Genomic DNA, 27,020 nt, shown 5'->3' with positions numbered 1-27,020 from the left:
CAGTGTGTCAAGAGTGGGAGAAGAGGGTTGCATTGACAATCCAGCAGAATGGGCAGCACTTTGAACACATTTTATAAATGGTAATAAACTTGTAAATAACTCGTGAAAGAATAAAATTACATTAAAATCAAGCACGCCTTTGTTTTTCTTGTGAAATTCTCAGTAAGTTTGATGTGTCACATGACCCTCTTCCCATTGAAAGAAATAAAGTTGGATCCAAAATGGCCGACTTCAACATAGCCACCATGGTCACCACCCATCTTGAAAAGCTTTCCCCCTCCCATATACTTATGTGCCACAAATAGGAAGTTGTTATCACCAAGCATTCCTATTTTATTTAGGTGTATCCATAAAAATGGCCTACCCTGTACTTTAGCTTTTTTACATTACAATATGTGCTTAAATTTTAATAAAATCTGATTTGTGTGTGATGCATCATCACTAAATAGTCTAAGTTGGTGAAGTGAAGAGAGAAAAATATTGGCAAAAATTAGATTTATGGGATAAAATAAATACAAATTGTCATGTGCATATGCCCTAAAAATTTCTGGTGCAAGCAATTATCTTCATAAGTCATATACTTAGTGTAATGAAGTCCATCTGTGTGCAATCTAAGTTTCTCTTGGTCTATCAGTATATACACACCTTTTCTGAAAGGTCACAGAGGCTGCAACACCATTAAGGAAGAGGCACCACAACCAAACACCGTGAAGACCAATGAGAAATCCAAACAAGTCAGGGACAAAGTTGTTCAGAAGTACAACTCAGGGTTGGCTTATAAAATAAATCCCAATCTCTGATGATCCCCTGATCACCTTCAAATCTATTATCATCAAATGGAAATAACATGGTGCCACAACTAACCTACCAAGAGAGGGCCACCCACCAACAGTTGCAGCCTGGTCAAGGAGGGCAATAATCAGAGAGGCAGTACAGAGACCAAAAGTAACCTTGAAGGAGCTGTAGAGTTTAAAAGCGGAGACTGGAGTATCTGTCCATATGATCACAGAAAGCCGTACACTCCATAGAGGTGGACTTTATGGAAGAGTTGGCAGAAGGAAAGACTTTACTTACACACAAAAATTGTAAGGCTCATTTTGAGTTTGCCAAAAGACGTGAGAGACTCGTCAAATGTATAGAGGAAGGTCCTAAGACCAAAACTTTTTGGCCACCAAGGTAAACGCTATGTCTGGCATCAAATCAACACAGGTCATCTCCTCAAGAACACTATGCCCACAGAGAAACATGGTGATGGCAGCAACATGCTTTGGGGATGTTTTTCGAATGTAGGAGCAGGGAAAATGGATGATGTGGAATGCAGAGATATTCTTGTGCAAAACCTGTTTCAATCTCTCAGTGATTTCAGACTGAGATTAAAATTCACCTTCCAAGAAGACAATGACGCAAAGCATACTGCTAAAGCAACACTCAAGTGGTTTAAGGGGAAAAGTATAAATGTTTTGGAGTGACCCAGTCAAAGCCCACACCTTAATTCAATTGAGAATCTGTCATCAGACTTGATTAATGCTGTTCACCAGAGGAAAACATCTAACTTGAAGGAGCAATTTTACCTTGATGAATGGGGAAAAATATCAGTAGCCAGATGGGTGAAGCTCATAGAGATGTAATTGACTTTATAGGAAGCGCTACAAAGTATTTTTTACTTTAGGGGGTGAATAGTTATGCACACTGAATTCAGGTATTTTGTCCTATTTATTTGCTTCACAATAAAAAACCCAAATGTTCACAATTGTAGGCACATTCTTTACATGAACTGATGCAAACCCTCAAAATAACCAGTGAAATTTAAGGTTGTAAGGTAGCAAAACAAAAAATTGTCAAAGGGGTGATTACTTTCCCAAACGACTGTATATATGAGTAAAATGTATAGGAACAACAGAGAAGTATTGTCTTTTTTGTTATTTAACTTTTGTACACATTTTGAGTAGACTATGAACAGAAACCGAGGAGCTGTCATAATCAAGGATCACTTTACTTAACCTTTGGTTTGTAGTTTCATTGAGTAATAACCTAAGACTGATGCAGTTCATTTGTGGACATCTACCTGACATACAAGGACTTTTAAAGAGATGGGTGCCAGTATCAACCTAATTTACAAATAGTGTGTTTTTGTCTTCCCCCTATTTCAATCACAAGATAAATATTAATAATTTATAGAACCGGTCTGGTTAATCATTTGTAAATGGAGCCAGACACCAAATATATTCACAAGATTTTCACATATTCGAGGTCCTCCCCAAGGATCTGCAGCCATGAAGTGGGTCACTCTGATTTGTGTTCTCCTCTGCACGATAGCAACTGAGTCAAGACATTTGCAAAAGAGGGATACAGGTAAGAGAGGATTGTAGCAAGTACTAACCAATATGTGATTATTATCTATGCAGACAAGCAAAACTTCACTCATCTTTTCTTTGTTCAGCACGCAGAAAATGGTATGAGCTGCACTGTTACATTGCATCCTGAAAAGACCATATGTACAATTTTACATATTTTGCAGTCAATACTATGCATTAAATTTTGTTATTATCTGAAGGGTTGATTGCAAATTTATCTTCACAGTAATGTCACTGTTGCCAGAAACGCGTCAGTTCTTAACATGTCGCCAGTACTGGTTCATGATTTTATGGACTTCTAATAAAGACAAAGTTATTTTAAGTTATCTCAGTTTGGATGTGCCGAATTTCTTCTTTTCCACTAATCAGAATTATAATTTGCATGAAATTTGTATTTATATTCTTCCCTGTTTTTCCATTTTTTTCTAGATTATCATCCCAGGAACATTGGTAACATGTATGTTACTCTCGGCCAAGACAACTTTAAACACATGTAAGTATTTTTATCTGTTTTTACATAGTTTTCTATCTTTTTAGCTTTGCATAATTTATCCACTGTATTATGGGAACCTAAAATAATCATTCAAGCAGGGTAAATGTGGGCAGCAAAATTAGACATTAAATTATATGGCCTTTATACAGCTCAACATTTAATAAGTCTCTACTAAGGGGCTTGTCATAGACTACCTTTCCCTTGCCTCCATAACAAATTCATTGTTTTGTCATTCATCTGGTGAATCACAATTCACAATCCTCCAGCAATTATGACAATTGACTCATTTGCAATCTACTAAAAACCAGGAAATGCTATTAAGTTTCTTTTTAGTATGCCATAGAGCAAACATGGTATTTCTGTCCCAGTAGCCTGGATAACAATAATATAAGCTCTTTAATTTTCATATAAATGTACACCCTTCTGGGTTTCATACTGCAAATATATTTGCAATAGTAGCAATAATCATAAGAATACAAGAGTATTCAAAGCTGATGCATTTAATGTGCTGCCATATTGAGAGTCATTAACCTCATGCTATTATTTTGTAGACTGCTTGTTATAACCGCTCAGAACTTCCAGAAATGTACACTTGAACAACACTGGAAACTGGTTCAAGAACTCTCCGCCATTGCTGAACACTGTGTAGACCACAAAGATGAAGCAGATTGCAAGAAACGAATGGTATGAATGTTTGCTAGCGATAATACCATAACATAGCTTTTACACTGAAACCCCCACATTGCAAGTTATAATCAGAGAGTTTGCGGATCCAAAGTAATCGTCACTATTTTACATCTAGATTGGAGTAACCTTCCATGTCACGAGCCGGCTGAATCTCTACATATTAACAAATCAGTCTTATGTTAACCCCTTTCTGACATCAGACGTACTATCCCGTCCATGGTACCCGGGTCTGTATGACTGGGGATGGGATAGTAGTTCAGTGCGATCAGCTGCACCCCCGGGGGGAACGCCGCTGATCGCAGCCGGGTGTCAGCTGATTATCACAGCTGACACCCGGCACTATGTGTCAGGGGCGGTTATGAACCGCCCTGGCACATTAACCCCTGGCACACTGCGATCAAACATGAACGCAGTGTACCGGGGGATTAGGGAAGTATCGGGCAGGGAGGGGGCTCCCTGCGTGCTTCCCTGAGACCCCCCGAGCAGCGAGAGGTGCTGCGCTGCTCGGAGGGTCTCCTTCCCTGCAGGCCCCTGGATCCAAGATGGCCACGGGGGCCTTCGGAGGCCTGCAGAGAGGCGGCTTCCTCAGTGTATGCTGAGAGCAGGCTCTGAGAAAGCCTGCAGCAGCGCCTGTCAGATTGCTGATCTGACACAGCGCTGTGCAAAGTGTCAGATCAGCAATCTGACACCAGACAATGATGTTCCCCCTGGGACAATAAAATAAAGTAATAAAAAAACAAAAACCATGTAAAAGTAATTTATAATAAAAATCCTCAAATAAAAAAAAAATTCCCTAATTCATTTTTTGGAATTAAAAAAAAAAACACATAAAAGTACACATAATTAGTATTGCCGTGTCCGTAACGACCTGCCCTATAAAACTGTCCCACTAGTTAACCCCTTAAAAAATAAAAATAAAAAACAAAGCAAAAAACAATGCTTTCAGCATACCGCCGAGCAAAAAGTGCAATAACACGCGATCAAAACTACGGATATAAATAACCATGGTACCGATGAAAACGTTATCTTGTCCCGCAAAAAAGCGAGCCACCATACAGCATCATCAGTGAAAAGATAAAAAAGTTAAAGCTCGCTGAAATAAAGCGATGCAAAAATAATGATTTTACATATAAAATTGTTTTCATGGCATAAAAGCGCCAAAACATAAAAAAACTACATAAATGAGGTATCGCTGAAATCGTACTGACCTGAACAATAAAACCGCTTTCTCATGTCATGGACTTGATTTATGTGATCTCAGAGTGTTGGAGACATGGCAGAAATACTCGCTCCTGTGATTAAACAGGCAGGGTAATGTTTTATCTGACAAAAATAGAAACCTCTGTGAATCCATGTTGTCCTGTTTGTATAATCTCTTTTGCTTCCTCCCATGGACAAAAGATGTGGTAAGTACAGACCATGTTCCTGTACGGTCAGACACTGCCATTGCACATTACAAAGCGGGCACATTTATAAAATTATCTCAGCACAGAAACATTTTTTAACACATCTCATTATGGAACTTATTATTATTCCAAGATCCATTGACTAAAACATACTTTATCAGTAGAACAACCCCTTCAAGCACGACTCAGGGTTTTTTTTCACATTGTCTTCTTCAAATGACACATCTGATTAATTTTCTTTTGTGCTTTTGCAGAATACAATTTTTTATGATAAAGTTTGTACAGGATCAGACGAATTCAAATCTTATCCCTGGAAAGCTGATTGTTGTGGAAAGCAAGACCCAGAAAGAGAGAAGTGTTTCCATGACCATAGAGATACTAACATCGAGCCATTTAAGAAACCAGATGCTGGTGCTGCCTGTAAACTACAGACCGAAAACCCTCATGAAGCGTACCACTAGTAGGTGTTTGCATTCATTTTTTAATGTATTTTCTTCTTCCTTATGTCATTTGTGTGTAATGTTTATGTGTATTATACCTATTGGTGCAGTTGATCATATCACCATAAAAATCTATTATAACATGTTTCATAATGGCATATCTGTACCCAGAAGTGTAATTTGAAGCTTGGGAGTAGTATTGCAAAATCTGTAAAAAAAAAAAATCTTGCTCAAACCTCTATATCGGTGGCTTCATATATCGCAGAAAGACTGGGTACAACTAAAGCGTATGCGCCCTTTATTGCTACCTCTTGTACATCTGCATGAGTAATTATATGTAGCCAGAAAATATATTGGACAAAAAAAAACAGCCAGCACCTCCTAGTGTGAACACGTGCAAGCTGCAAAAACTGAACAATATAGAGAGAAAGAATACAGCAGCACATGTACATGAATCTAGGCCATGTGTAAACACAGAAAAACATTAAAACCATTCAATTTAGATAATAATCCGCAAAAAAATTTTCAAAAATTTTTTTTTACTTACAGTAAGATGAAAATGAAGGTTCTTAGTGCACAAATTGGCCAATTCATGTAAGCCCATCAACCACGGCAAGGTGACCTCCCCCTGATGGGTCTCTGCTCTACCGTACATAAGCCACTTTTGGGCTACCAGCCTACAATTTTGGACAAACATGTCACTACCTGGCTAAGCCTACAATTTATGGGCATGTAGAGCTGAATAAATTAGCTATAAAAAGTTATGAAATTTTACAATATACTTTGCATTTCAGTGCCCCGCAGTTTTAAGACCTCTGCTTCCTATCAATGAACCGAAATAATACCCCAAACCCTGTCCTCATCATGTTCAAAATCTGCTGACATCAAGCAGAGATCCTGAAACTGATTAATAACTAATAGAGAAAGTTGCATCATTTTTAGGAAGTGAGGATGGAGCTTGACCGCATATGGCGAGTCCAGTTTTCTCCCTTTGCCACTTCTCCAATCCTACCCGACTCCCTCCGATATCCCCACTCCTAAAATAAAACACGCTACAACTTGAATTCTTTGGATAATTTTGGCCACAGCAGCCAAGTTTATTAACCCTCCGTCAGGCGCAATAGATCTGACAGGCACACAGTAATTAGTTTCACTTCTCTCTCCTTGCCCACTTATCAGAAAACCCCACCCCTCCTAGTTATCTCCTGACTCTACAGGCTCTGTGAAACCTGATATCACAGTGACTCAGCAGACCTTCTAGTGAGCAGATATCAACACTTTGGCTTCTCAGGCACATTGCGCCTGATTTCAACACAAATTGAAAGGTTAGTATTTTCTTTTTTTATTCATCACGATTGTGTATTTAGCTTGTTTTATGAAGGATTAATGCTAAGTTAGTGTACATAAGTACTGTTTTCTTAGACAAAAGGAGGGTGGCTTCTAAGGCACATTGCGCCCTAACACATACTCTTTCTCTCTTGCTTCTGATCTTCTGCTGCAATGGCCAGAAAACAGTATGATTCATCTAAACCCCTTCATTTAGAAGAAATGAAGATTTTTTTGTTAGAAGATGATGAGGAAGAACCAGCAGTAACTGAGGATTTAGAGGAATCTAGTGACATTTCATCTGAAGATGAGGTAGCAGAATGTAACACTGATTCTGGAACAGAGCAGGATGGTGATGACACTGATACAGAGGAAACAGACACAGATCTAGCTTATTATTTGGGCAAAGATAAAAATACAAAGTGGAACAAAAAGGCACCCAAGAACAAACAGCGCAGAGAATCCCACAATATTATTACACACCTTCCTGGAGTTATTGGAAGTGCTAGAAAAGCTAAAACTGCAGTGGAATGTTGGAGTAATCTAATTACAGATAGCATGTTGGAAACTATTGTTCGGTTCACTAACCAGTATATTGACACAATCAAAGAGCAATTCTCCAGAGAGAGGGACATCAAAAACACTGATGTGATTGAACTCAAGGCATTTATTGGCTTGTTATACCTAGCTGGTGCTTTCAGAGCAAATAGGCAAAGTTTGGAGGAGCTGTGGGGGACAGACGGTGATGGCATCGAAAAATTCAGCCTTGTGATGAATCTGAAACGATTCAAAGTCCTGATCCGTTGCCTCCGTTTCGATGATCGAAGTACCCGGACAGAACGAAAAGGTTATGACCGGCTTCTTTACAATGCTGAATGTGGGTGGCATCAACTCACAAGTAATTTACCTCGGTAATGAACTTAAACAAATGCGCAGGAGAATGTACCTAAAACATTTGGCTAATGAACTGGTGAGTGGAGAGCTAAGCCTAAGAAGTACAAAGACGGTTGGAATGCCCCTTGCCCTGCAACACCGGTTGAAGAGATATCATCCCAAGGACGTTCCAGAACAAACACCGACTCTACCACCTTCTAAAAGACGCAGTTGTACTACCTGCTCATTTGTATCTGGTTTCAGAAGGCTTTCTAAATATGACTGCAAAATATGTAAAGAATCAATCTGCCTTTCCCATGCAACTTTCGTCTGCCAGCCTTGCTTTTCTAAGTGTACCTGTGCTGCTTCTGCTGCAATTGAAACCACTGAAGATGAGCAGAAAATAATTAAGTAACATCTAAGTGCAATATCCTTTAAGTTTTTTCCATAATTTTATATTTAAGCAATAGTTAAGTAAAGATAACTGGAGCCTATTTGGCGGTACTACCGAAAAGTGGTACTTTTAGTTTTAATAAGTTTATGGTTAATAAATGTTTTTTTTTGCATCTGATTTGGTGTAATCTCTTTTAATACATTCCTATGAAGGTCACTGACTACTTCTATAGTCCTGAAATTGAAATATGTAGCTACTATAGGTGGTTTTCTGACCTGTGCTTGTCAGGCACATTGCGCATGAACTGAGGAGAATCTATATTGCGCCTGACGGAGGGTTAACAAACAATAACATTTACCAATAAGCAATAATATATAATCATAATGCAAAAATATGAGGGGAGGGTTCTTGGAGCTAAAAAATCTGATTAAAACCTTTTGGCCAAAATCCAATGGGAAAAACTCGACCACCATGTTACCCTCAGCCGTCCATCCCCAGCTCGAGGGCACCGTAACTCCCGTTCCGGGAGACTAACCACCAGAGCTCCCGAGGTAAAACCCCGTCCAGAGCCCATAACCAAAAAGCCAGATCCCCCATACCATTTGATAACTGCCGGGAATTTTACTTCCAAATCCTTCCCCGACCAATCATCGTCAACTCCAAGAACCCCACCCCCCGCCAACCACGAACAGCCCTGACCACCTCAGGCTCGTGAGTGCCCCAAAGCCACCAAGGCCCTGTCTATCCCCTCCTGCATTGCCAATGCCCACAAGTCAATTCCAATTGAATTTAAATGAACCCAGTCATCCAACCAAAAATTATCAACACCCGATTCCAACTCAAAATGCCTAACACTAATACCCCCATTCCTAGATAGAAATCCAGATACTGCTCGATTCAATTTTACCCTAGCCCTGTTAATCCCTTTGAAAGACCTTGCTTGCCTCCATGTTTTCCTGGGTACCACATCAGACCACACAGTCAACACGTTCAGGAACGACGTCCACAATCTCAAAGTCGAAACGTATGTCCCTAATCAGTTCCCTCACGGCCTGACCCCTAAATCGTTACCACCTGCATGTATGACAAGAACGTCGGGGGGTCTATCAAGGCGAGCGGACTTGGCAGCTTCTGGTAGCACCCTGCTCCACACTATACCTCGAAAACCCAACCAACGAATCACCACCTGCTCCCTCCTAAAGCCCAATTGCCTACCATCCGGCCTTGCATCAGCTCATAGCGCACCCCAATACACGTACGAGTGTCCAAACATCCAGGCCAGAAAGGGGTCGCCACCTGAAAAAACATAACAGAATATGGAAAGCAAATCCCTTAGCATTCAACAACGACAATTAACGTTGAACATACAATAAATAATGATCCGACCTCCACCTGCCAATTCTCCTGATCACCTCGGCCCCCAAACCAAGACTATCAGCCTCCGACGCAGCCCCGATCCTAAAAGAATGGGACTCATACATATCCGGGGGGAGGACGAGCTCTAACAATCCCTTCTTCAAGACCGCAATGAACTGAAAACGAGACAAATAGGTACTGTCCGCATGGCACAACAAAGGACCCACTCTACCTGACGACTCGTCCCAATACAACTCCAAACACCTCCGTGGGCATATTAGTGCCCCTTGGACTCGCCCCAACACTACCCACCTGCCTCTACCCAGTTGATCGGTTTTGGAATGTCGAATCCAAAAAACAATGCCCCCCGCCCAAAATTCCACATCTTCTGCCAAAACCCCTCCGGCCGTGACCCTGCTACGGGACACTACCTCACCGATCCGCATTGCTCCAAAAAAGGCCAAAGAATAAGCTAACCTAAACAATGCCAACTCAAACCCAGAAGTACAAATACCCTCCAGAACTCTACCTAAACCTTCCAAAGTACTGAACAAAATAGGCCTCCTTTTGTCACAAGTTTTATTACCCTTGCGAAACCCTCGCAACGCCTGTCTAACCAAAAATTGTTTGGTAACGTCCGTCGATCCCTGTAATCTGAAACCGAATGCCAAACCCGCTACAAATTTGTTTACCTTAGCAACGGACCAACCGCTGTCGGCCGCCTTTCCAATTAAAACAATACTGCCAACATCTTATCCTCCTCGTTTTCTACCCCGCCCCATTCTGACACCCAACTCTGCCATACTCGCCACGAGGAATCGTAGGCTGACCAGGTCTGGTGCGATACCAATTCCCGAATCAATCTTCCTGCTCTTTCGTAATCACTTGCCACAGATAAGAAGGGCATTCCACGCCTGAGGCATCCGCTCCTGGCGCCAACTCTCAAACGCCCCCACTGAAAACGAGACAAAGAATTTGCTATTGAATTTGTAACACCGGGCACATGCACTGCAGAAATCCCCGCATTCAACTCCAGACACCGAAGAACCAAAACCCTAACCAATCTGATCACAGGGGGAGATGAAGCCGACAAACTGTTAATTACTGCCACTACACTCACGTTGTCACAATGAAATTGCACCCTCCGATTCGCGAACATAGGACCCCACACCGAGACAGCTACCACAATGGGAAACAATTCCAACAATGCAAAGTTTTTTGTAAGGCCCAACAGCTTCCATGCTTGCGGCCACCGCCCCATGCTCCACTTACCCTTACAGTAGGCACCGTAACCAGAGCTACCCGCTGCATCCGTATAGATCTCAAAGTCAAAATTGCTCAAGGTCTCCTCCTGCATCAATGACCGACCGTGGTAGTTCCGTAAAAAATGCTGCCAAACCATCAGGTCCCCCCTATGCTCCTTAGTCAAGCGAACATATTGGTGCAGAGCCTTTAATCCAGCTGTTGCACCAGCCAGACGACGGAAAAAAATGCGACCCATGGGCATAATCATACAGGCAAAGTTCAATCTCCCCAATAAGGATTGCAACTCCTTTAACATCACTTTCCGCAACTTTGCGATCCTATCAACTTCTTGTTTCAACAATGACAACTTGTCCTCTAGTACACTCCATCTTTTCCGAATCGATTACTATGCCCAAAAAACTTATAACGGTCTCAGTAGTGTTGAGCATTCCGATACCGCAAGTATCGGGTATCGGCCGATATTAGCGGTATCGGAATTCCGATACTTAATTCCGATACTTTTTTCATATCGGATTCCGGGATCGGAATCGGAATAGGAAGTTCCCATCATGCTCTGAGCCTGCTTGCTTTGATTAAGCCAATGGGAATCCTCCGAAGTGTGGGCACATCCTGTTAGGCATGTAGGCATGTTAACTATTGGCATGGCTGTGATTGGCTGCCGAAATGATGTCATGATGCACTATAAAAGCCACCGCAGCCGCCATTTTTGGTCACTCTGCTGTGAATTCAGTTAGGGACAGGCTGCTGTAGAAGACTGTGAGGGACAGTTAGAAATAGCGATTCCACCAAACATCTAGTGCTTTACCCAGGCTACATAAACCACCACTGTAGCGTTCTTTGCCCTAGCAGCAGTGTTCACAGCTGTCTGCAAGGGCTGTGTGAGTGCAGCTCACGCTGTGGAGTGGGTCCTGCAGCCACGTCAGGCTGTAGGCCACCCAGTGTGATCACTGCTGCCTCATACATCTTTTATTTTTTGAGCTGCATTTTTTAAATAATTTCAATCTAGTGTGCTTCCATCCGTATCCATATACGTTGGTTGCAAACACTAGTAGTAGACAGCGGAGCCTTTCTGCAGCCTTTCAGTGCTAGTGTCCACTTTGCTGCACTGTTCACGGCTGTCTGAGAGGTCTCTGACTGTGTGTGAGTGCAGCTCACGCTGAGTAGTGTGTCCTGCAGCTACGTCTGGCTGTAGGACGCTCAGCGTGCGTCACTGCCTCACACATATTTTTATTTGAGTGCAGCTCATTTTTTCTTCTATTAGTGTGCATCCGTCCGTCTCCATCTACGGTGGTTGCAAACACTATATAGGAGTACACAGCGGAGCCTTTCTGCAGCCTGTCAGTGCCAGTACCCACTTAGCTGCACTGTTGACGGCTGTCTGAGAGGTCTCTGACTGTGTGTGAGTGCAGCTCACGCTGAGTAGAGTGTCCTGCAGCTACGTCTGGTTGTAGGACGCTCAACGTGCGTCACTGCCTCACACATATTTGTCTTTGAGTGCAGCTCATTTTTTCTTCTCCTATTAGTGTGCATCCATCCGTATCCATCAACATTGGTTGGTTGCAAACACTATATAGGAGTAGATAGAGGAGCCTTTTTTTCTGGCTTGTGCCCTGCCGGCGCAGCCAGATTAGTATTACCCAATTTTTTGGGAGCCTCATCTTTTGCATTGTAGGTTACCTGCCTGCATTGTAATAGCTCCAAAAAGTTGGTGATACTATCAGTTTCAATTCTTTGTTCTCTTACTTTGAGTTTGTTTCAAACAAAGAAACCACATAAAAAGTTCACCAAACACTACATTTTGAACTTGTGTAGGCCACATCAGCTCCTATTAAAGTCTAGTCCACACACACACTTCATAAAATTAGTGTTTCTTGTACCTGTAACCAGCTGTTCAGGAATAAGCACACTAAGGCCCCCCTTTGTACTTTTTTGCCTATCTTAAGCAGTCTTGCAAGATGAAGAAGGCAGGGAGTAAGGCGCGGGGGCGTGGGCGTGGGCGTGGAGTTTCAGCAGGGAGAGGACGTGGGGATTCTGCAGGGAGAGGACGTGGGGATTCTACAGGTAGAGGACGTGGGGATTCTGGGCCTGCTGCGGGCACCAGTGGATCAGCATCCCCCAGTTTTAGCAGGCAACAGTCCTTTATGCGCAGCTTTGTAGGACCTCAACGTACCCCACTGCTGCGGGAGGAACAAATTGAAGCCGTTGTCGGATGGATGGCAGCTAACGCATCGACTTCAATTACTTCCGCATCCTCTCAGGGTCAGAGCACCGAAGAGCAAACATCTGTCTCTTCACCACCTGCCAAAGTGCCCAGGCAGTCAGAGAGACATGGACAGGAGCCATCACAGTCTCTACTTCTGTTCTCGGAATCTGTTGGCTTGGAAAGAGGGGGCCAGCCAAGCAGCATTCCTGAATGTGAAGAAGAGGGAGTATGCAGTGATGCGCAACTTCTTTGTCCCTCTGAATCTGAAGAGGCGAGTGGGCCAGTGCCTATGGTCAGCACACCTCAGTACGCATCAGATGATGACGAGACTCAGTTGCCACTTTCTGGTGCGTACGGTGCTGGCGAGACAACCCCGGAGAAGCAGCTGTTTGAAGAGGGGAGGGAAGATGATGAGGTCCTTGACCCATCATGGCGTGAGCAACAGGAAGGTGGTGGTAGCAGCTCTGAGGAAGAGATTCCCCTACCGGCCAAAACAGGAGGCAGAGGGAGGGGGAAGACTTGGTTGCCTGTACCCTCCACTTCGGCACCCGTTAGGAGCATTCCTCCTTCCAAAGGCAAACCGGGCGCTCACAAGAGTTGCAGTGCGTGGTCCTTTTTTGACACAGTTGCAGATGACATTTGCTTTGTCAAATGCAAGCTGTGTCATCAGAGAGTCAAAAGAGGGAGAAATGTCAGCAACCTCAATACCACAAATATGTGGAAACATGTGCGCACCAAGCACGAGTTGGAGTTGCAGAGACACCCTGAAGACGTAGGCCAACGTACAGCACCACCTACCACCTCTTCAGTTCGTGTTGGGCCCTCTTCCTCCAGCTCACACACTGCTGGTTCGGCTTCCTCACAGGATCGCCAAGGAAGAACCTCTGCCACTGTTGTCCGGAGACCCTGTCAGATTCCACCCATAACAGCACGTTCCCATCCATCACAGCCATCGGTAGCACAGGCATGGGATAAAAGGCGCCCTTACTCGGCAAACCATCCCCGAGCACAGTCTCTGAATGCTGGCATTGCCAAACTTCTGGCAGTTGAAATGCTGTCATTCAGGCTGGTGGACACTGACACCTTCCGGGACTTAATGGCATTGGCAGTCCCCCAATACAACGTGCCCAGCCGCTTTTATTTCAGCAGGCGAGCCGTCCCTGCCCTGCAGAAACATGTTGAGGGCAAAATAAAACATGCGCTACTAAACGCCGTTAGTAGCAAGGTCCACCTGACCACCGATGCGTGGACCAGTAACCATGGACAGGGACGATACCTTTCCCTCACTGCCCACTGGGTCAATGTTGTGGAGCCGGGTACGGATCTGGAGAGTGGCGCTGTACGTGTTCTTCCAACGCCACGGATTGCAGGACTCCAGTCTGTACACATAGACTCCTCCTCCTACTCAAGTTCCTCAGAAACAGCAGAGCAGGAGCCTGTTACGACCGATATGAGCACAGCTGTGGCCAAACGTCAACAGGCTGTACTCAAATTAATTTCTTTGGGGAATCGAAGCCACACAGCGCAGGAGCTCTGGAATGCTATCAAGCTGGAGAGCGATGTGTGGTTTGGGCCAGCGAATCTCCAGCCGGGCTTGGTAGTGTGTGACAATGGCCGAAATCTGGTGGCAGCTCTTGGCCTAGGCAACCTCACACATATCCCATGTCTGGCACATGTTCTTAACTTGGTCGTGCAGAGCTTTCTGAGGGACTATCCGGATCTTGATGCACTGTTACACAAGGTCCGCATAGAGTGCGCTCACTTGCGACGTTCCAGCACGGCAAGATCGCGCCTCGCTGCTCTGCAGCGACGATTTGGCCTTCCGGAACATCGCATCATATGTGACCTACCCACCCGGTGGAATTCAACGTTACATATGTTGGAGCGGTTGTGTGAGCAGCAGGCAGCAGTCATGGAGTACCAGCTGCATCAGGCGCAAACAAGTCGCACTGTGCGCCGTTCACACTTCAGCACCATTGAGTGGGCCTCTATGAAGGACATCTGCCTCGTTTTGCGTGCCTTCGATGAATCCACGCGGATGGCGAGTGCAGATGATGCACTAGTCAGCATGACTGTCCCCCTTATCTGCCTGCTTCAACAAACACTGCAAGCACTAAGGGATGAGGTTTCAGAAGAGGTGGAGGATGAGGAGTCCCAAATGCCATCTGCTTCTGGACAGTCTGCGCTACGTGTTTCCTCACAAAGGCCTAGGCAGGGGACACTTTGTGAGGAGGATGAGGAGGAGTCGATGGAGGAGGAAGACATCTCTCCAGAGGAGGGAGGTACACAAACCTCTACTCAGTATGTACAGCGAGGGTGGGGTGATGCAGAGCAGGTCGAGGTCACGCCTCAAACAGGGGACAGCGGTTCTTTGGCAGTTGGGAGTCTGCAGCACATGGTTGATTTCATGCTGCAGTGCCTGAGAAACGACCGCCGCATCGCCCACATTCTCGTCTCGGCTGATTATTGGGTGTACACCCTCCTAGAGCCTCGCTACCGGGACAGCGTACAAAGGCTCATACCAACGTTGAACCGGGAGCGTAAAATGCGGGAGTACGAAGAGTCACTGGTGCAGTCCATAATGTTTTCCATTCCACCCGACAGCATTGTTGCTAGTGCTTTACAAAGCAGCTCTGTGCGTCGAGGCAGTGGAGGAAACTCTGCACAAAGAGGGAGCAGAGGCAGTGCCGCAGCACAAGGCAAGACCACTATGGCCCAAATGTGGCAAAGTTTTGTGTGTCCACCACAATTGTCTACACCATCAGCGACGCCTCGAGTCAGCAGGAGGCAACGCTTCCGTCAGATGGTGTCAGACTACATGTCTTGCCCTGTCGCTGTACTCCCAGATGGCTCTTCCCCCTTCAAGTTTTGGGTCTCTAAGCTGGATACATGGCCAGAGCTTAGCCAGTATGCATTGGAGGTGCTGGCTTGCCCTGCTGCCAGTGTATTATCGGAACGTGTCTTTAGTGCCGCAGGTGGTGTACTAACAGACCGTCGCACGCGACTATCTTCCGATAATGTTGACCGGCTGACTTTTCTGAAAATGAACAAGGCCTGGATCTCCAAAGACTTTGCCATTCCTCTTACAGACTAAATTAGTGGTTGGCAACTGTATCCAGGTCTGCTGGTGTGTTCATTTTTCTACCACCTGAACTATAATCCCTGTGCTTCAACACAGCCAGTTGTCGCTCAGATGTGTCGTCTGCACAGAGAAACACACTAGCTCCTGTGTTACTGGGGTTCAGTAATGCCAGCTGATCCCCTGCTGTGTGGACGGCAGAGTCACCAGCTCCATCAACATTCAAACCACTACTGATTTTTAACCGTGCCCAACTTAGGTCTCTGGCTCCACTGTCTCTACTATTTCCCCTGACCTCCAACCCCGCCATCTACATCTCTGAAGTGGCGTCAGCACAATCTACACTTGTTCCTGTGTTCCTGTGGCTCAGTCCCATCAGTTTATCCCCTGATGTGTGTCCGGCAAGGTCTCCTGCTCTGTCCACATTCCCATAACCAGTAGTGGGAATGAGGACAGAGCTGGCGAACTTGCCGGACAAACATCAGGGGATCAACTGATGGGACTGAGCACCAGTAACACAGGAACAAGTGTAGATTGTGCTGACGCCACTTCAGAGATGTAGCTGGCGGGGTTGGAGGCCAGGGTAAATAGTAGAGACAGTGGAGCCAGAGGCCTAAGTGGAGCATGGTTAGAATCAGTAGTAGTCCACAACCTCCATAAAAACCGATGCCCATTGGCCTCTGCATGCGGCATGCGTAATCCTGGGCTCCAACAGCGTCAGTTGGTGTTCAGAAGTGTCGTCTCCACAGAGCCAAACACATTCGTTCAAGTGTTAGTGGGGTTCAGCACTGTCAGCTGTTCCCCTGCTGTGGAGATGGCAAGTCTCCTGCTGCCTTCACCTGCCAAAATCCAGTAGGCCCCAGCCTGCTCCTCGCCTAATCCTGGGCTCCAACAGCGTCAGTTGGTGTTCAGAAGTGTCGTCTCCACAGAGCCAAACACATTCGTTCAAGTGTTAGTGGGGTTCAGCACTGTCAGCTGTTCCCCTGCTGTGGAGATGGCAAGTCTCCTGCTGCATTCACCTGCCAAAATCCAGTAGGCCCCAGCCTGCTCCTCGCCTAATCCTGGGCTCCAACAGCGTCAGTTGGTGTTCAGAAGTGTCGTCTCCACAGAGCCAAACACATTCGTTCAAGTGTTAGTGGGGTTCAGCACTGTCAGCTGTTCCCCTGCTGTGGAGATGGCAAGTCTCCTGCTGCATTCACCTGCCAAAATCCAGTAGGCCCCAGCCTGCTCCTCGCCTAATCCTGGGCTCCAACAGCGTCAGTTGGTGTTCAGAAGTGTCGTCTCCACAGAGCCAAACACATTCGTTCAAGTGTTAGTGGGGTTCAGCACTGTCAGCTGTTCCCCTGCTGTGGAGATGGCAAGTCTCCTGCTGCCTTCACCTGCCAAAATCCAGTAGGCCCCAGCCTGCTCCTCGCCTAATCCTGGGCTCCAACAGCGTCAGTTGGTGTTCAGAAGTGTCGTCTCCACAGAGCCAAACACATTCGTTCAAGTGTTAGTGGGGTTCAGCACTGTCAGCTGTTCCCCTGCTGTGGAGATGGCAAGTCTCCTGCTGCCTTCACCTGCCAAAATCCAGTAGGCCCCAGCCTGCTCCTCGCCTAATCCTGGGCTCCAACAGCGTCAGTTGGTGTTCAGAAGTGTCGTCTCCACAGAGCCAAACACATTCGTTCAAGTGTTAGTGGGGTTCAGCACTGTCAGCTGTTCCCCTGCTGTGGAGATGGCAAGTCTCCTGCTGCATTCACCTGCCAAAATCCAGTAGGCCCCAGCCTGCTCCTCGCCTAATCCTGGGCTCCAACAGCGTCAGTTGGTGTTCAGAAGTGTCGTCTCCACAGAGCCAAACACATTCGTTCAAGTGTTAGTGGGGTTCAGCACTGTCAGCTGTTCCCCTGCTGTGGAGATGGCAAGTCTCCTGCTGCATTCACCTGCCAAAATCCAGTAGGCCCCAGCCTGCTCCTCGCCTAATCCTGGGCTCCAACAGCGTCAGTTGGTGTTCAGAAGTGTCGTCTCCACAGAGCCAAACACATTCGTTCAAGTGTTAGTGGGGTTCAGCACTGTCAGCTGTTCCCCTGCTGTGGAGATGGCAAGTCTCCTGCTGCCTTCACCTGCCAAAATCCAGTAGGCCCCAGCCTGCTCCTCGCCTAATCCTGGGCTCCAACAGCGTCAGTTGGTGTTCAGAAGTGTCGTCTCCACAGAGCCAAACACATTCGTTCAAGTGTTAGTGGGGTTCAGCACTGCCAGCTGTTCCCCTGCTGTGGAGATGGCAGTCTCTCCTACTGTCTCCGCATTACAAAGACAGTAGGCCTCTGCCTACACCCTCCTATTTCCTGGGCTTCAACACAGCCAGTTGTAGCTCGGAAGTGCCGTCCACACGGAAAGAGACACTTGCTCCCGTGTCTCAGTGGGGTTCAGTAACGTCAGCTGATCCCCTGCTGTGTGGATGGCAGTCTCTCCTGCTGTCACCTCATTCAAAATACAGTAGGCCTCTGCCTACACCCTCCTATTTCCTGGGCTTCAACACAGCCAGTTGTAGTTCGGAAGTGCCGTCCACACGGAAAGAGACACTTGCTCCCGTGTCTCAGTGGGGTTCAGTAACGTCAGCTGATCCCCTGCTTTGTGGATGGCAGTCTCTCCTGCTGTCACCTCATTCAAAATACAGTAGGCCTCTGCCTACACCCTCCTATTTCCTGGGCTTCAACACAGCCAGTTGTAGTTCGGAAGTGCCGTCCACACGGAAAGAGACACTTGCTCCCGTGTCTCAGTGGGGTTCAGTAACGTCAGCTGATCCCCTGCTTTGTGGATGGCAGTCTCTCCTGCTGTCACCTCATTCAAAATACAGTAGGCCTCTGCCTACACCCTCCTATTTCCTGGGCTTCAACACAGCCAGTTGTAGTTCGGAAGTGCCGTCCACATGGAAAGAGACACTTGCTCCCGTGTCTCAGTGGGGTTCAGTAACGTCAGCTGATCCCCTGCTGTGTGGATGGCAGTCTCTCCTGCTGTCACCTCATTCAAAATACAGTAGGCCTCTGCCTACACCATCCTATTTCCTGGGCTTCAACACAGCCAGTTGTAGTTCGGAAGTGCCGTCCACACGGAAAGAGACACTTGCTCCCGTGTCTCAGTGGGGTTCAGTAACGTCAGCTGATCCCCTGCTGTGTGGATGGCAGTCTCTCCTGCTGTCACCTCATTCAAAATACAGTAGGCCTCTGCCTACACCATCCTATTTCCTGGGCTTCAACACAGCCAGTTGTAGTTCGGAAGTGCCGTCCACACGGAAAGAGACACTTGCTCCCGTGTCTCAGTGGGGTTCAGTAACGTCAGCTGATCCCCTGCTGTGTGGATGGCAGTCTCTCCTGCTGTCACCTCATTCAAAATACGGTAGGCCTCTGCCTACACCCTCCTATTTCCTGGGCTTCAACACAGCCAGTTGTAGTTCGGAAGTGCCGTCCACACGGAAAGAGACACTTGCTCCCGTGTCTCAGTGGGGTTCAGTAACGTCAGCTGATCCCCTGCTGTGTGGATGGCAGTCTCTCCTGCTGTCACCTCATTCAAAATACAGTAGGCCTCTGCCTACACCCTCCTATTTCCTGGGCTTCAACACAGCCAGTTGTAGTTCGGAAGTGCCGTCCACACGGAAAGAGACACTTGCTCCCGTGTCTCAGTGGGGTTCAGTAACGTCAGCTGATCCCCTGCTGTGTGGATGGCAGTCTCTCCTGCTGTCACCTCATTCAAAATACAGTAGGCCTCTGCCTACACCCTCCTATTTCCTGGGCTTCAACACAGCCAGTTGTAGTTCGGAAGTGCCGTCCACACGGAAAGAGACACTTGCTCCCGTGTCTCAGTGGGGTTCAGTAACGTCAGCTGATCCCCTGCTGTGTGGATGGCAGTCTCTCCTGCTGTCACCTCATTCAAAATACAGTAGGCCTCTGCCTACACCCTCCTATTTCCTGGGCTTCAACACAGCCAGTTGTAGTTCGGAAGTGCCGTCCACACGGAAAGAGACACTTGCTCCCGTGTCTCAGTGGGGTTCAGTAACGTCAGCTGATCCCCTGCTGTGTGGATGGCAGTCTCTCCTGCTGTCACCTCATTCAAAATACAGTAGGCCTCTGCCTACACCATCCTATTTCCTGGGCTTCAACACAGCCAGTTGTAGTTCGGAAGTGCCGTCCACACGGAAAGAGACACTTGCTCCCGTGTCTCAGTGGGGTTCAGTAACGTCGGCTGATCCCCTGCTGTGTGGATGGCAGTCTCTCCTGCTGTCACCTCTTTCAAAATACAGTAGGCCTCTGCCTACACCCTCCTATTTCCTGGGCTTCAACACAGCCAGTTGTAGTTCGGAAGTGCCGTCCACACGGAAAGAGACACTTGCTCCCGTGTCTCAGTGGGGTTCAGTAACGTCAGCTGATCCCCTGCTGTGTGGATGGCAGTCTCTCCTGCTGTCACCTCATTCAAAATACAGTAGGCCTCTGCCTACACCCTCCTATTTCCTGGGCTTCAACACAGCCAGTTGTAGTTCGGAAGTGCCGTCCACACGGAAAGAGACACTTGCTCCCGTGTCTCAGTGGGGTTCAGTAACGTCAGCTGATCCCCTGCTTTGTGGATGGCAGTCTCTCCTGCTGTCACCTCATTCAAAATACAGTAGGCCTCTGCCTACACCCTCCTATTTCCTGGGCTTCAACACAGCCAGTTGTAGTTCGGAAGTGCCGTCCACACGGAAAGAGACACTTGCTCCCGTGTCTCAGTGGGGTTCAGTAACTTCAGCTGATCCCCTGCTTTGTGGATGGCAGTCTCTCCTGCTGTCACCTCATTCAAAATACAGTAGGCCTCTGCCTACACCCTCCTATTTCCTGGGCTTCAACACAGCCAGTTGTAGTTCGGAAGTGCCGTCCACACGGAAAGAGACACTTGCTCCCGTGTCTCAGTGGGGTTCAGTAACGTCAGCTGATCCCCTGCTGTGTAGATGGCAAAGTCTCCTGCTGCCTACACAGTCATACCACTACTGATTTTTAACCGTGCTCCAATTAGGCCTGTGGCTCCACTGTCTCTCGTATTTCCCCTGTCCTCCAACCCCGCCAGTTACAGCTCCGAAGTGGCGTCTGCACAATCCACACTTGTTCCTGTGTTACAGGTGTTCAGTCCGGTCAGTTAATCCCCTGATGTGTGTCCGGCAATGTCGCCTGCTCTGTCCACATTCCCATTATGGGAATGTGGACAGAGCAGGCGACATTGCTGGACACACATCAGGGGATTAACTGACCGGACTGAACACCTGTAACACAGGAACAAGTGTGGATTGTGCAGACGCCACTTCGGAGCTGTAACTGGCGGGGTTGGAGGACAGGGGAAATACGAAAATCAGTGAAGCCACAGGCCTAAGTGGAGCTTGGTTCAAATTAGTAGTCTACAACCGATCTTAAAATTTCTTCAATGCAGCCTCAGCCTGCTCCGTGCTTGTCCCTGGGCTTCAACACAGCCAGTTGTTGCTCGGAAGTGCCGTCTTCACAGAGTAAAACACTAGCTCCTGTGTTTGTGGGGTTCAGTAACGTCAGCTGTTCCCCTGCTGTTTTGATGGCAATCTGTCCTGCTGCCTCCCAATTGACAGCACATCAGGCCTCAGCCTGCTAAGTGCTTGTCCTGGGCTCCAACATCGCCAGTTGCTGCTCATAACTGACTTTGGCACGGGTACTCCCTCCTGCCCAGCTTGGTTCCAGCCCTGCCTGCTGTTTCCGGGAAGTGTCAATGTCAGTTTGCCACCCCAAGTTGCCATGTCGTGTTGCGGTTGGGTTAGCCGAGGCTAGGGTGCCAGCAGTTTAGGTGCTTCCTATGTGGACTGCGGGTTCTGGTAAGAAAGGCTTGTTCCATAGTGCCAGTAGGACAAGCACCCCCTGTAGGACTGTGTGATTCGGTAACTGCGGCCAGCTTGCGGCATGCCAACTTTGCTTTTCAGGGGTAACTTCTGATACCCCTCCGTGTTCCAGCACCGTCAGCTGGTTCTCGTCAGAGCCTTTGGCCTAGGTGCCTCCATCTCGGTATCCGAGTTCCGGCAACGTCTGCTGGTCCTTGGTAGTGCTTTGTAGCACAGGTACCTCCTGCTTAGTAACCGGGTTCCAGCACCGTCAGCTGGTCCTCGGTTGTGCCATTGGCTCTTATTCCTTCTGCTGCCCCTCCGGGTGCCAGCACTGTCAGCTGGTCCTCGCTATTTCCATTTGCTCTTGCAGCTTATGCTACCCCTCCGGGTTCCTGCACCGTCAGCTGGTTCTCGGCAGAGCCTTTGGCCTAGGTGCCTCCATCTCGGTATCCGAGTTCCGGCAATGTCTGCTGGTCCTTGGTAGTGCTTTGTAGCACAGGTACCTCCTGCTTAGTAACCGGGTTCCAGCACCGTCAGCTGGTCCTTGGTTGTGCCATTGGCTCTTATTCCTTCTGCTGCCCCTCCGGGTGCCAGCACTGTCAGCTGGTCCTCGCTATTTCCATTTGCTCTTGCAGCTTATGCTACCCCTCCGGGTTCCAGCACCGTCAGCTGGTTCTCGTCAGAGCCTTTGGCCTAGGTGCCTCCATCTCGGTATCCGAGTTCCGGCAACGTCTGCTGGTCCTTGGTAGTGCTTTGTAGCACAGGTACCTCCTGCTTAGTAACCGGGTTCCAGCACCGTCAGCTGGTCCTTGGTTGTGCCATTGGCTCTTATTCCTTCTGCTGCCCCTCCGGGTGCCAGCACTGTCAGCTGGTCCTCGCTATTTCCATTTGCTCTTGCAGCTTATGCTACCCCTCCGGGTTCCAGCACCGTCAGCTGGTTCTCGTCAGAGCCTTTGGCCTAGGTGCCTCCATCTCGGTATCCGAGTTCCGGCAACGTCTGCTGGTCCTTGGTAGTGCTTTGTAGCACAGGTACCTCCTGCTTAGTAACCGGGTTCCAGCACCGTCAGCTGGTCCTCGGTAGTGCCATTGGCTCTTGTTCCTTCTGCTGCCCCTCCCGGTGCCAGTACCGTCAGCTGGTTCAAGAGGACAAAGAACAGGAAGACAACCACCAAGATGCAGAACAACAAGAGAGAGAAGACCAAGAAGCATAAAAAAAACAAAGCAGAAGAACATTAAGCATAAGACTAATACTCTGAGCAAATGATATTATCTTATTTATAAGCAGAAGAAGACTAAGCAGTGTATGGGGGTGAGTCCGTTCCTCCTCGTGGTGCCCCTGGAAAAGGCCTGCTGCTGCAGGCCAAACTGAACGCGGAAAAATCCTGTTGTAAATCTTTTGTGACAGGCAGAACGGAAGGTGTAAACTTCTAACTTTTCCAGATAACAACTACAGGAATGCCTGACACAAACAAGAATATGATGAAGAAGAATAGGAAGAAGATGAAGAAGTTGAATATGTAGAATAATAATTGTTGAATAAGAAGAATATGAAGAATGTAAGAAAAGGAAGAAGAAGAAGAAGAATGTAAAAAAAGGAAGTAGAAGAATTTAAAAAAGGAAGAAAAAGAAGAATGTAAAAAAAGGAATAAGAAGAATGTAAAAAAAGGAAGAAGAAGAATGTAAAAAAAGGAAGTAGAAGAATGTAAAAAAAGGAGGAAGAAGAAGAAGAAGAATGTAAAAAAAGGAATAAGAAGAAGAAGAAGGTAAAAAAAAGGAAGAAGAATAAGAAAGAAGAAGAAAGAAGAAGAAGACATACATGTCTGGCAAAATATAAATGAGGCTAACATAGTCAATATCTTTGTAACTCCTAACATCTTTAAAAAAAAAGTTTAATTCCTGCTATTCCATTTGATTGGGCTAAACCTCTATGGCTTTAATGTCTCCTCCACCTCCCACAATACATTCTACATTATTCTTAGTTGTTTTTCTTCATGTAGAATTAACCTACAAGGAAAGAAAGGTTTTTTTTTAATTCCGATATTTTGGCCCCATTGACTTGCATTGGTTCCCGGTATCGGAATCGGCGATACCGATACTTTTTTTTAAGATCGGCCGATCCATTCCGATCCGATATTTTCAAGTATCGGCTGGTATCGCTCAACTCTAGGTCTGAGCCTTCAGTCTTCTCCATTGCCAACGGCACTCCAAAACGCTCCGCCACCCAAACCATGGCTGCCAACGCATTCCTACACAGCGATGAATCCGGGGGACCGATAAAAAGAAAATTGTTATGATTGAGTCACCGTAGGAGGCAGACACAAAAATAGAAGCTACGTCCAGAAAACCAGAGAGTTGGCAACTATCCGATTGCAGACCCCTGAACCTATCAACACAACTAGCAGTAGCCGTGGGGGGTACCTACGGTGCCCTAGACCCTTCGATCACAGCCGGAGAACTACATAGCCTAAAGACAGAAAGGGAAAACTAAACTGCCCCAGAGCAGACCCCAAAGTAAAAGGCAGCCCCCAACATATAATGACGGTGAAGCAAGATGAAAAAACACTCACACAGATAGAAAAATAGGCTGAGCAAACGTTGGGGCCCAAGCTAATCTGAACAGGACAGGAGAGGAAGGTTGCTGTCTGCAATCGGCCAAAACCCTATCAAAAACAGGGCCAACCAGCTGATATGGAAAAAGACCCTGAAGCAGCTAGGCTTCAAAACTAAATCAGCACTCCGGTATTTTCAGAAGACAGAGCTAAGGAGTTCAGCTCACCCCAGCAGGGAATGGCTGAACTCCAGAAAAACAAAGCAAAGCACAAATGCAAAAAGCAGGGCAGAAAACTTATCTTTAGAAGTGCAGGAATTCAGACTGGACTCCAAGGATACCACAGAGAAATCACCCGCAGGGCAGAAGGGCGTATGCAGCCTTATATCCAGTCTGTGACTCCACTCAGCCAGTCATCATCATTAGTCTCAGGTGTCTGATAATCAGGCTCACTACCTTTCCTTACCAGAAGAGGGAGTTCCTCGGGCCTCAGTGATGAAGGGGAAAATGAACTCACAACAGTACCTCCCCCTTGAGGAGGGGTCACCGAACCCTCAACCACGCCACCAGGGCGATCAGGGTGTGCCCGATGAAAGGCACGCACCAATCTTTTGGCATGAATATCAGAGGCAGAGACCCAGGAATTATCCTCCTGACCATAACCCTTCCACTTAACCAAATACTGGAGTCTCCGTCTAGCCAGACGAGAATCCAGTACTTTCTCTACCTCATATTCCATGTTACCTTCAACCAAAACAGGGTCTGGAGGTGCCACCCCCGGAACAACAGGTTCAACAAACCTCTTCAACAAAGACTTATGGAACACATTATGGATTTTAAATGTGACAGGAAGAGCCAAACGAAAAGAGACCGGATTAATAATCTCCAAAATTTTGTAAGGTCCAATAAATCTAGGCTTAAACTTAGGAGAAGCCACCTTTATAGCAATATTTTTTGATGATAACCACACCATATCACCAACCTTAAACTGGGGACCAATGGTCCTATGTCAGTTGGAAAACCGCTGGGCCTTTTCCTGGGAGAGAGATAACTTATCCACCACTTGGTCCCAGATCTGGTGCATTCTCTCCACCACAGTGTCAACACCTGGGCAGGCAGACGGCTCCACCTGCCCTGAAGAAAATCGAGGATGAAATCCAAAGTTACAAAAAAAGGTGACATCAAAGTGGCAGAACTAGCTCTATTATTTAAAGCAAATTCGGCCAAGGGTAAAAATGAAACCCAATCATCCTGATCAGCGGAAATAAAACATCTCAAATATGACTCCAAGGTCTGGTTTGTTCTATCTGTCTGCCCATTGGTCTGTGGGTGAAAAGCAGAGGAGAAGGACAACTGAATTCCCAGCTTGGAACAGAAAGTTCTCCAAAATCTAGACACAAACTGAACTCCTCTGTCAGATACAATGTTCTCAGGAATCCCGTGCAAGCGAAACACCTGTTGCAAAAAGAGGGGCACCAACTCAGAGGAAGATGGCAACTTAGGGAGTGGTACAAGATGAACCATCTTAGAGAACCTATCACAAATCACCCAAATAACAGTCATCCTTTGAGAGACAGGCATATCAGAGATGAAATCCATTGAAATATGGGTCCATGGCCTCTTGGGGACAGGCAAAGGCATCAACAACCCACTAGAGCGGGAGCATGATTTAGACCGGGAGCACGTCCCACAGGACTGCACAAAATTCCTGACATCACGAGACAAGGAGGGCCACCAAAAAGACCGACTCACAAGATCTCTAGTACCAAAAATACCTGGATGACCAGCCAAAGCAGAGCAATGAACTTCAGACATCACTCTCTTCTTCCACTGGTCAGGAACATACAACCTTCCACTGGGACAACGCTCAGGCTTGTCTTCCTGGAACTCTTCCAGAGCACGTCTCAAATCGGGCGAGATGGCAGAAAGAACTACCCCTTCGCCTAAGATGGTAGCCTTAGGCTTGGTCACCACAGGAGAATCAGCAAAGAAACTCCTAGAGAGTGCGTCTGCCTTGACATTCTTAGTTCCAGGAAGAAAAGAAATCACAAAATCAAAACGTGTAAAAAACAAGACCCACCTAGCCTGTCTAGGGTTCAAGCGCTTAGCCGACTCTTGATAAATCAAATTCTTGTGGTCGGTGAGGACCACGACTTGATGCTTAGCTCCCTCCAACCAATGTCTCCACTCCTCAAATGCCCATTTCATGGTCAACAGTTCCCGATTCCCCACATCATAGTTACGTTCAGATGGAGAGAACTTTCGGGAAAAGAAAGCACAGGGATTCATTTTAGATGTTACAGGATCCTTTTGGGACAAAACAGCTCCTGCACCAATCTCAGAAGCATCCACCTCTACCTGGAACGGAAGTGAGACATCAGTTTGCTGCAAAACCGGGGCGGAGGTGAATCTTCGCTTCAGCTCCTGAAAGGAAGAAACCGCCTCCGGAGACCAATTTAACACATCAGCACCCTTCTTAGTCAAATCAGTCAATGGCTTGGCAATACTAGAAAATTTTGCTATAAATTTCCGATAAAAATTAGCAAAACCCAAAAACTTCTGGAGGGCCTTCAAAGAAGTGTGCTGAACCCAATCGTAAATGGCCTGTACCTTGGCCGGGTCCATTTCAATAGTTGACGGAGACAAAATAAATCCCAAAAAAGAAATCCTCTGTACTCCAAAAAGGCATTTAGATCCCTTGACATACAGGGAATTCTCCCTCAAGATCCGGAACACAGTCCGAATATGTTCCA

The 27,020-nt window shown here is 46.8% G+C and overlaps 1 protein-coding gene across 1 annotated transcript in view; it reads left to right on the top strand.

Annotated features, from left to right (window-relative positions):
- Nucleotides 1-2,200: 2,200 nt before the first annotated feature.
- LOC141101326 (albumin-like) overlaps nt 2,201-27,020 on the top strand; it is a 52,456-nt gene continuing 27,636 nt past the window's right edge. The window contains exons 1-4 of the mRNA XM_073590353.1: nt 2,201-2,352; nt 2,784-2,847; nt 3,399-3,531; nt 5,195-5,400. Coding sequence (XP_073446454.1) covers nt 2,274-2,352; nt 2,784-2,847; nt 3,399-3,531; nt 5,195-5,400 — 482 coding nt within the window. The 5' untranslated portion in view covers nt 2,201-2,273. The remainder of the gene's footprint in view (nt 2,353-2,783; nt 2,848-3,398; nt 3,532-5,194; nt 5,401-27,020) is intronic.

Source organism: Dendrobates tinctorius, unplaced genomic scaffold, assembly GCF_039654945.1.
Source record: "Dendrobates tinctorius isolate UK_male_01 unplaced genomic scaffold, ASM3965494v1 ptg000011l, whole genome shotgun sequence".
NCBI classification, from domain to species: Eukaryota; Metazoa; Chordata; class Amphibia; order Anura; family Dendrobatidae; genus Dendrobates; species Dendrobates tinctorius.
Note: the sequence above shows the minus strand (reverse complement) of the source record. Positions and strands in the feature narration are given on the sequence as shown.